The sequence below is a fragment of the Micropterus dolomieu genome, linkage group LG16 (assembly GCF_021292245.1).
Source record: "Micropterus dolomieu isolate WLL.071019.BEF.003 ecotype Adirondacks linkage group LG16, ASM2129224v1, whole genome shotgun sequence".
Classification (NCBI taxonomy): Eukaryota; Metazoa; Chordata; class Actinopteri; order Centrarchiformes; family Centrarchidae; genus Micropterus; species Micropterus dolomieu.
In genome coordinates this window covers 12,711,632-12,722,841 of record NC_060165.1, presented here as the reverse complement: position 1 = coordinate 12,722,841, position 11,210 = coordinate 12,711,632, and the positions used below count along the sequence as shown (strand labels likewise).

Below are 11,210 nucleotides of genomic sequence, written 5' to 3'. Positions count from 1 at the left end.
AAGAGAACTGATACATCAACTAAAAATAAATGACAGAGACATAGAATTGTTGGTAATCATTGTTAGTCACACTTTCTCACAGGGCCTATTCTTGACTTCTAAAAATATAATTCAAAGGCCAACTTTTAGTTACTCACTTCCTTTTTCCTGGGAGATAGTCACCAGAGGCATCTTATGTTCTTGCTAAGTGCTTTCTTTTCTTACAGTTTGAGTAATTTCCCAGCTCTGATGCCGGCCCTTATATCTGAGACGACTGGGCTCATGTGTACAGTCTATCCCATATACTAATACGATAAACAAGATAAACAGATGGACTAATAAAACAAACTTTCGTCTCTCATACACAAAGATTCACTTTTATAGTTGTATATTGCTATTAGTAGATACACATTTATTCCAACAAAGAAACAAGCCTTTTCTTCTTCTTTTGAAAAGTTCAATTTACAGTCAGGATTGTTATGTTACACACACAGATGCCTTGTCCCCTCACTCACCCAGTCCTCACTTCTACCTGGCTCATGGGGTAAAATGGTAGCAGTAAAGGATGTGATAATCCTTTGCTCAGCTGTTACCAGATCTGTCCAACTCCCTGTCTGGCTGTCTGTTGCAGGTGATGATGCCTGTATTCACTACAGATGCACATCTCAAATTACATACTTGACAGATATGATTGTCGTCTCTTACACAAAAGTGCAACAAAATCCGTGTGCATAAAGTACAGTATGTAACTTGAATCAAAGTTAATCCTTATCTGAAATAAGCCAGCAGATTTTCGATTTCGATTTTCAAAGACTTGAGAAGAAACATCCATCAGAACAGGCAGTGAAGGTAAAAAAAAAAGGCCAAATACCAACATATCTAAATATCAACCTTTTATTGGAGTGTACAATGTAAGAGTTCATTTTTTGTCAAGCCTCACTGATAAGGCTTGGCGTCCATAACGTCTTATTTACCGAGTTACCTACAGATAGCGAACATCAGCGAAAACATGGCAAGGTTTTTCCCAAAAAGTATCTTGATAGTCAACAAAAGAGGTCAGTTCTAAAATCAAACAAGGGGTAGAATTTAAAGGATACCAACATCCCTCTTTTTCAATCTGGCCAACAGTGGACAAAAAAAAAAGTCATTGTGTTATTCTTTTGCTGGATATTTGTGATGTTTCTGTTTCAGCTTCCCCATCACCCACACAATGTTAGCAATATTAGCACTCTAATTGTTAGCATGAGCAAAACTGGCGAACCTTATTGTGGAATGCTAAATTCTTGTGCTATGCTATGCTAATTAGCTTGCCAATGATGGTAATGTTACAAGTTGTTCTTTATTTGAAGGAGAACATTTTTAATAAATGTCACATTTAGCATCTTGACTTGCCATAGTGTTATTTTAATGCTAATATGCTTTGGGGAAATAAGTTTAAATATATGCATGGTATCATAAGTATAGATTCTCCACAATAGGCCATGTTGGTGTAGCTACATCAAGAACTGTTGAAATAACAGCTACAAATAGCTTATTTGTCTAACTTTTTGTAATTGATGTAACAATTTGGAATTTAAAATATTGTCCTTTGTGACATTTGAATAATCACAGAGGAAGAATTATTCGGAGCTATTGTTTAGTTTGTCGACATCTGACTATTAAGTCTTTAAAGGGAAAAATTGACCAGTCAGAGTTCTTTTTAATAAGCAATTCCTATATTACATGTCATGATTTACTAGTTAGTCAAAAAAAAAATGTTGATACTTGTTTGAATAATGCCATGAATCTAGTGTTTCTCCCTATACTGTGTCAGCACTTCAGTTCAGGAGAACACCCCTTAACCTCGCTGGTTCTGTACAGTAACTTAGCATATGGACCCATTATGAGCATCAGGTGTAAAACTAAAATGTCTTTGTTTCTCAAGCTTTACATGATGAATGACCTGATTATGACAAACAGGCATTAATTAATACTCTGCTTTCTACGGTTAAAAAAGAAAAAAGTTTTTTTTAAAAGCATGATTTCAACTGAATCTCTAGTGTGACAGTGACAAAAAAAAAGAGAACTAAAATTCACAACAGATAGCCAGCCGTAACGCTGTGGGCTACCTCCATGCGTGTACTGTATGTAGTGTATTTTGCCTCATTACTTAAAGCAGATTTATGTTCCATAATGATACAGACCTGCAAATGGCCTATATGCATGCAGCGAGTCTCTTCTTTCAATCTGTGCAAAAATATAACAAGACTCAAACTCTGGAGCAAATTTACAGTCGACAGCAATATGAAGCTAAATATTCCAAAAAGAGCATTTTCCTTTTTTTATTCTTTGTCTTAAGAAAATATGAGTGTTAACTAGGATCATTTGAATAAGTAAAAATAAACTAGAGAGCAATAGGGTATGAAAATAGTTCAATTTTTTTTTTCCTCCTGACAAACAATGACACGATTGATGAAGGATTTGTGGCAACTTATTTTGTAAGCCCCTCCCCCCCTTCAATCACTGACCAAAACAAAACAAAAAAACAAACATTCAACTCTAAAGTTAAAGAGACAATCTGATGTAAAATTGCACGTGTTAATGTGGGGACCGGGGACACGGGAGAGTGGCAGGGAGGGGACGTGTGTGGTGGGATGGCAGCCGGTATGAAGGATGGCGTGACAGACAGAGGCGACAAACGTAGAAGAGTTGGGGACATGGGAGGAGGATGCATAGGGATGGAAAAGGCCAGAATATAGTTTAAAGGAGAGGTGTGACAGAGATGGAGCCAACAGAGACAGACATGACGGAGATAAAGAAATCTAAGATATGAAAATGAGAAACAAAACAGATGAAATGAGGTATTGCACAGATTAATAAAAAAAGCGTAAAGGCAACAAAAATATACAGCAAATTGATATAACATTTACATGTAGTATTTCGAAATTAAAGATCTCTTTTTAGAAAGACAAGAACTATTTTTAGTGTCAGAATCATCCAGGGGTCGGGGAGAAAAAAAAATATCACTAGTCCTCCCATTCATCATCATCCTCAAAGTCCTCATCTTCTTCATCGTCATCATCCTCATCTGTGAAAGACAAGAGGACATTTATATGAAGTCTACTGAAACAGCTAATGTTCTTACAAGCAACCAACTAATAAAAAACACGGAAGGATGATTCAAACATGGCATTTTCCAAATGACTGTGTTGATTGTAAACTTTGTACATTCTTTGAATCAATTTTAAGGACTACTTTGTTGTAGGAAGGTTTCGCTCAACTGAGAGGCTTAAAATGGAAAAAGAGGAATCACAAAGCTGTTCCAGACTGATGAGGAAGTGGTGAAAGTCCATTTTATATGTATATTTATAAGTATGTCCTGGGTGACTGGTGTCAAACTGCTCTATTTTCTAAGGATAAAGAGTGTGCACTTCTCAAAGCACCTGTGCAGCATAATTTCCACTATGGTCAGCCAGTACTGTGCGTGGTAGTTCGCTGGCAGTGGTGTGTGTGTGTGTGTGTGTGTGTGTGTGTGTGTGTGTGTGTGTGTGTGTGTGTGAGTGAGTGAGTGAGTGAGTGAGTGAGTGAGTGAGAGAGAATGGGTGAATGTGCTGCAAAAACATTGTAAAGCCTTTTTGATAAAAACTACATAAATGTAGCTATTTACCATTGACCAAACCCTCTAGCTCAGTCATTGAGCCTATCTCACACTTGCGTATTAATATTTACGCTTTTACAGTTAATTACCTTCCAATTCTTATGATGCAGCTAAGAAAAAGAAAGTGGATTAAATTAGTTTGTTAGAATTTGGTTTTGAAATTATATGAAGCTGAATTAGACTAAATGCCATCAACAGGTGGAAAGACACTCCTACCAGGTGTTCAGCCTTCAAATAATGTTGAGTTATGTGTTGGTGGGAAATGTCGTTTCATGCAAAAGTGGTGTGAGTAATAGATCCACAAGGTTACATGCATGTCAGATACTAAATAACTGCACAGTGGTTTGTAATACAATGAAACAGAAATTTAATCTGAAATCTATGCTTACATGTATTTGATTGGCCAATGTAGCACCTTGCTGGATGACGCTGCATTACATAGTGGCAAAAGCTGAGCCAGGTTAAACTTTTTTTTGATGGGGTAACCCTGCGTTTTTGTTTGTGCTGCAGCCTTTTAAATGAATGCAATATAATGTTAAGTAAAGTAAGTAGGTGAGTAAACACCACATGGCAACTGAGCAGGGGCAATGTAAAAAAAAAAAAACCCTCTAACATGGCCTTCTTTCCTGTGCTCTTCTACTTCTCTCTTCTTACAATTCTCTTGTATTGATGGCACTCTTTCGTTACGCATTTACCCTATTAATGCCAAAAATCGCTCTTATTAGTATCTTTTGTCACTTAAATATTTTACTGTATTGATGATAGTATGTTGCTCCTCAAATGTAAGTCGCTTTGGATAAAATGCCAAATGAGTAAATTTAAGTTCCCATGCAAGTGTTGCACTAACAGCAGGTAAAAATCCCGGTAGATTTCTACTGCACATGACAGGAAACAGGAAGTGAATATAATATTGTGAGCTAGTTGAGTAAATGATGAATGTTTGTTTTTGTACGTACCTGAAGAGTGAATAGCCTTGCTCCTTTTCTGCATCACCTCCATCAGGGCCCCAACGATGCCTGCCGAGGAGGCCGGGGTGGAAGGGACTTGATCGCTAGTGTCCTCCCTCTGTGAAGAAGACAGCATCAGCAGCCACAGTTGAAGCATAGGATACAGATTAATACAGAGCTGACTGAGAAGGTGTTTAGTGTGTCATGAATGGATACTGACCGGTTTAAGTTGGATTCCTTGTCGGATTTGGTCCAGAAGTGCGTCTCTGCCGGTGCTGTTAGATACCGGCCTCTCTTTCTGCTCTACCTTCTTCAGCTGGGCGCCTTCCCTGATCTGACTCAGCAGTGCCGATTTCCCCCCGGATGAGGACAGACTGCCGTCCCCTCCGTTAGTCTCCGTGGGCGGCGGAGGAGCAGGGGGTGGAGGACCAGGAGGCGGGGGAGGAGGAGGGGGAGGAGGCGGCGCTCCGGTACTGGATGGAGTTGAGGATGAGGGTGGAGGAGGCGGCGGTGGGGGAGGCGCAGCAGGAACTGAGGCATGGGCTGGTGGAGGGGGAGGCGGAAGGGGACCTCGGCTGGGAGGGGGTGGTGGAGCGGACATGCCAGGTCGGAATGGAGGAGGAGGAGGCGCGGAGACGGGAGCCCTGGCGGGGGGAGGAGGTGGTGGGGCACCGCGTCCACGAGGAGGGGGAGGAGGGGTTGAGCTGTGGTGTTGTGGTGGGGGTGGGGGAGGAGGGCCGCCTCTGGATGGAGGGGGTGGAGGAGCTGGAAAGAAAAAACAAACAAACTTGAAATTAAAGTTGCAATCACTACGCCTCAGTCAGAGCTCACACACAGCCCCGAAGAACATCCAGACTTCAGTTCCTGACGGTCGGAAGATCTGGATGGTCTCAAAGGATTTCACAGCATCTCAGTCAAAAATACGGTTTTCCAATTCTTGCCTGTATCAATGTATCATGCAATTATATAATCAAGCCACCGGGGGCAACTGGTAGCTAGTGTTGGAATTTCCTTCCGAAACTGAAATTTAAAATAAATAATTGAAACTGATTTCAAATGGTATTCTTTTAGAAACATCCTTTTTTTCTAACCCCGCAAGAAGTGTAAATCAGAATCAGTAGGAGCTTTATTGCCAAGTAGTGTTTTACACATACGAGGAATTTGCTGTGGAGATAATTTGCTACACGTAGACAAACATACAGTCAACATAAATAAATGTGGAAATATATAAATATGGAATTGAAGAACAACGTTGCAGATATATACACATGTGCATTATTCTGGGTCTGTGCCGTGCAGAAGTAAATGCACATGCAATGGAGCCCCGGGCGTCGGGGGTGCCATGGGATTGGTGACGGCCTTGCACTGCTCTATGTTGTGTGTGCGCCGCGGTCGGTCCAGGCGCTGCTCTTCTGCGGGTTACGCTTCTTGGTGTGCGTGACTGTTTCTTTTTTTCATTTTTCTCTTAGTTGTCTTACTGCGTCAGCTGTTTATTGCTGCTGTTCGGCTGGTTGTCTTTTACTTGTATTATTATTATTTTTATTGTTTGTTTGTTTGTTTGTTTGTTGTTGTTTTTCTCCTCCCCAAGCCCCCTCTCTGTTCTATTGCAAGTTTCGTTGCTTTCTGCAATTGGCGTTTCCCTCTTCTCTTACAGGTGTTGTCCTTTCTCTGTGCTGTCTGTTTGTGCCCCCCCATCCCCATGTCTGTCCCCCGGTCCGGCCCGGTGACAAATCAATACATAATTAAATAAATAAATAAATAAATAAATAAATAAATAATGAAAAGAAGTGTAAATGCACATGCACAGTTGTTAAAATATGGTGGACCAAGTTTGGCTAAGAAGTTTAACAGCAAAAAAATAATCCTGAAATTAATAATTATTTTTGAAAAAAGAAATCATGTAATAGTAATTCTTGCTAGTAATATGCATCATGCAGTTACATAATCAAGACACTGGGGGCAGCCTTGTCGCGTGTTACTAATGTTAATCTTGTTACTGAAAATTTTAACAGAATATATGCAAAGGTCTTCACGATACAGAGGACTAGAGCTAGATTTTGGCAAAGACAGTTAAACATCATAAAATTATGATTATACAATAATTATTATAATGTTATGTTACAGAGGAAGGAAGTGTGCCATGATGAAGCGTACAGGAATGCTGTGTTTTTAATCTCCAGTTGTAGTTATAAATCCGCTAACGCTAAAACATCAAACTCAAGTACAACCAACACAGCAAAAAACACAGAACTAAACTTAAGTAACTGCAAAAACGGCACACAATAAAATTGAATTATTCATATTACAGTCCAACATGCACATTCATGGGCTGTCACAGCACGTCATGCATAGAAACCTACCACACCACCTGGGTGGACCTGGGGATAAAACCACCACACTAGTTAGATTGTCTTAAATTGACAATCGCCCATTAATGCGTATTTGACATGGTTATTGTCTTGTAGAAACACAGGCGGAGATCATTTTCTACATCATAGTCCCAAAACTCTCCACTGAAGCTTATATAGTATGTTTACTGTGGAAATGCACCTTTTCTAAGCTAAAATGTGGGATCTTTCCTTTTTTCCACTTTCTCTAAAAAAAACACCCTGGTAAATCCTCCATTCAATTTCACTCCAATATCAGTAAACTTGTTTTTTGTTTTTCCCAGAAAACAATCTGTATTCCCAACAGCGTATTGGTCTTACCTTGTCTCCGTAGTTCATTTTTGACAGCTTCTACGCCTCCTTTCTTCTCAATGAAGTCGTAGATGACCTTCGAGGTCTCCTTGTCCTTCAGCTGAGCCTCAGAGATGCCGCACATATCAAACAGGTTCTTCAGCTCTGGGTCCAAGTTATTCAACTGAAGGAAGAAAACGGAGGCGGATAAGACACGCATCTATTTAGTTGTTGAGGAGGAAAGGTTACAGAAGTGATTCCAATTCCTAACCCTGGAATTCGAACTGCCATGATTTACTAATGATTGAGACACAAATACAAAGAGACACAGACAGTAATGATATAATGCTGAATATGTTATTACTCCTGTAATAACAGGGGCTAACAGGGATCTAAACAAACATATGAATAGTCTACCAACTGATAATGTGAATTAATAGCTATTAATTTATCCTTATGGACTCATTGAGAGATATGGACTTAAATTGTAGTAATTACTGAATGTGTTCCATTACTGTGAATACTACTGGATTTCCTCAACAGGCAGAACTTTACTGTTGGGTTGATATTTCTCTTTGGGCGCATTTCCTCAAAGTTGTATTTACATAAAACTTTTATTGCCAATGGCTGCTGCTGATTCTGTATCATTTTGGGTTCCTTATTTTAAAACCGTATCTGCCTCCTAGTCACAGTAACTAAAACACACTGGCTATAACAGAGCGGCTTTGCTGCTGCTCACACATCTGCTCACGTACGAGCAGTTAAGAGTTAAGATCTGTGATGTAATTTCACTGGTTTTAAATCTGTATTTATGAGCTTTGCAGCTCAGTAACACATTACGTGATGGACATGTTAAGAGTTGAGTTGGGGTTGAAAGGGACATTTGAAAAAGCAGGATTACTCACTTTGACACTGGCTGTTGGAAATCTATTGAAAACATATCAAATGGTTCATTCAGGAAAGAGTCAGTATGTGAGAAGTAACTTTTTTGAAATGATCATTTATGATGTTACACGCTCCTGAAGTGTGAAGACACTTTAAAAACTTCCCTCTGAGACAGCTCAAAATGAGACCACAATGTCAGCCACTATGCTGCCACCTGGTGGCGTGGGGTAACACTGCCAGGTTGGCACTCAGGAAGAAAATAGTGCCAAGTAACCCAGATCTGAATACAAATTAGGGATTTTATAATTATTTGTTCACCCCTTCAGCTGTTTCTATTTGTTACATTGTCTTTTTGCCCGCAGGGATGATAAAGAAAAATAATTACAATAAACTGTTCATTTAACTGCCAAATTCTTTTAAATTAAAATTTTTAAATACTCCCACAACAACTGGTCACTTTATATCCATTTTAACTAATGTGAATTGGTAACCACAGCTGTCGTGCCGTAGTGTTTCATACCCAAACATTTATGTCTATCACTTCAAAAGCTGGGACCTCTATGAAGTACTTTGTCTACAGTATCTATGGTAGGGATAAAACGATTACCGGTTTAATGATAAACCAGGGTAAAAGTCCAGATGGTTAGTATTACCATTTCAATTTTTATTTTTATTAAAACAGTGTTTGATTGCCCTGCTTTGAAAATCTTTTTTGTTTTTTTTAGGTCAATGAAAACATGGACGAAGGCACTGACAGAGCTCTGGAGACTTTTCAGCCCGTCCTGAAGTCTGAAGTGTGGTCACATTTTTTTTAAATCTTTTTTTTTTTTTTTTTTTATAAGAGTGCTGAGGGGAACTTGATTGAAGAAAATCTCTTTATAGCGAATGCAGGGCAAGTTAACTTTTAGCTCAATGCATGATGTGGGGAATGAAGGAACATGTCATGGTTCGTCTGTCTAACTTGTTAACAGCTTGTAAACCGAAGCTCTCAGTGTTACCTACTTTTGTAAAAACACTGTATGTTCTGCTGCTGTATGTGTTGTGTTTACAGACTCTATTTGCCCATTACACATAACACGTTACGTAGTTTAGTCACCCAACCAACACATTTTGTTCGTTTAAAATCCGGCATCAAGTGTTCCAAATGGAGAAACGCTGCAGTCTCCCACTTAAGTCTCCTCTGTATTTATGTCAATTGTTCATGCGGTCGTATGCTTTGTAACATCTTTAATGTCAATGCACATTTGTTTTCATATGTTTACATACAGTATTTGCTGTTATTATTTTAATGTTTTATGCAAACAAAAAGTTATTTAATTTTTGGTTTTCAATATAAAACTTTTCTGTGTGTATCAGTACTTTTTGAACATTTTCAGCACATTTTAATAATACCATGACGATACTGATAACTGTGATACTTCTGGATATGAAATTTTCATACGGTTTCATCTCTTATCTATGGTGTAAAGATAGAGAAGAAAAGTGATATAGCTGGTAAGGCTATAATATATATATCCCTTGCTCATTTGTAAATCCACTCATTCGTGCTCCAGCTTTAAGCCAGAGGATTTGAGAGGTGAGCAAGCTTTGTTCAACTGACGTCACCCATTCAAATCAATCTAAGTCCTTGAAAGCATTAACTTATGAAACCAAATCATCAGAAATTCATCTTTTTTTCATACAGACAGAGTAAGTCCTCTGACCTGCATGATCTCATACTCATCATCCAGCATAATTACTGATGACGCTTTTTTCCATGGATTATGCAGATGCAGGTTGACTCTCTTCCCTCCAAAAATCTCCTTGCGTAACCCTCCTGATAACTTGGCCACGCTGCCCCACTTAACTTTTTGGAGCTGATATTAAATTTGAAAAATCTGTCTGGAAGAGAGACGTCTGGCTGACAAACAGACAAACTTAGGGCCAAAGTTTAAGAATAACTAGAGGTCACATACTTCCAACGTAACATTATTGACATCACATTCTTGTATTGCACTTACATCAAAGCCTGTATTTGGATCCCAGCCGACATGCCCAATGTGCCTATAAGGGAAGCAGAAGAGGAGAGCAGGTGAGACCAAAAGGACTGAGAGGAGAAGGCAGAAGATATGTTCAGTACATTTCCCCCCCCAAAAAAGAAGATGCACAGGCTGAGGTCGTCTAGACTGCTGCAAAATCCTTAATGAGCCCTGTTATTTTTATATATTTCCTCAGATAGCTCATTTGTAACCTGCAGTATCTCAATAAAGACTATATGCTACTATATCCTACATTACCAATCATATTACACACTGTACAGGATGAGATTCTGAATAAAAGACAGCCTGGATTAATTCCTCACCCAGATGCACCAGTACTTACGTACAAGGGGGATATAAGACTCAGGGCCAATATGTCATATGGGAAACACGTGTACCATGAACCTAAAGACCTGCAATCATGTACCTGTTGTGCTGTAGGCTCACATATGCTTAATATGTTTAATCTGCATTTGTCTCTCGACCTGCAGGAAATCAAATTACGTTAGACAATCATCTTGTCTGGCAGTTTAAAGGCTTTGTTAAATGATGAATTGTTCAAATGAGAATCATGACCGCTGACTTACAGCCTGTGTAATTCTATCATGTAGCACCACCTATTGGCAGAATGCTCTCAAAGTTTGCAGATCACTCAAATTGATAAGTGTATTTTAGAGTTATGGCAAATTATGAAACCCAGCAAGATCAAATGTGACGGACATATGGTGAGAAGTTAAAAGATCCCCATGACAGAGCATGACAGTGTTTTATCCATCGCCTGACTTGGACTCCACCCTACTAGTGCCTGTGGCGGACTCACTGGAAGTTGCTCGGTGTGCCGATGTCCGCCTTGGTCAACCTCTTCTTTTTCCCCTTGGCCTTTTTCTCCCTCTTGGGGAAGGAGGAGTGCACAATGTTGTTCACCTGAGAGTTATTATGGTAACGCTGAACAGTGCTGATCTCTGGGTTTTTGATGTCGACAGTAGCCATGGGCAACGCCGGGCCTTAAAAAAAATGACAGAGACAAAAGTTACACTTTATGTAATGCAGCACGTGGAATGCAGAG

At 39.4% G+C, this 11,210-nt stretch overlaps 1 protein-coding gene across 2 annotated transcripts in view; it reads right to left on the bottom strand.

The window, feature by feature from the left end:
• Positions 1–857: 857 nt before the first annotated feature.
• The window catches only part of waslb (WASP like actin nucleation promoting factor b), a 28,450-nt gene continuing 18,097 nt past the window's right edge, over positions 858–11,210 (bottom strand). For both annotated transcript variants that reach the window (XM_046072148.1, XM_046072146.1), the window contains 6 exons: positions 10,965–11,148; positions 10,127–10,169; positions 7,272–7,425; positions 4,784–5,328; positions 4,573–4,681; positions 858–3,046 (listed from right to left, as the gene is read on the bottom strand). In XM_046072148.1, the coding sequence (XP_045928104.1) occupies positions 2,985–3,046; positions 4,573–4,681; positions 4,784–5,328; positions 7,272–7,425; positions 10,127–10,169; positions 10,965–11,148 (1,097 nt within the window). In that variant the 3' untranslated portion in view covers positions 858–2,984. The remainder of the gene's footprint in view (positions 3,047–4,572; positions 4,682–4,783; positions 5,329–7,271; positions 7,426–10,126; positions 10,170–10,964; positions 11,149–11,210) is intronic.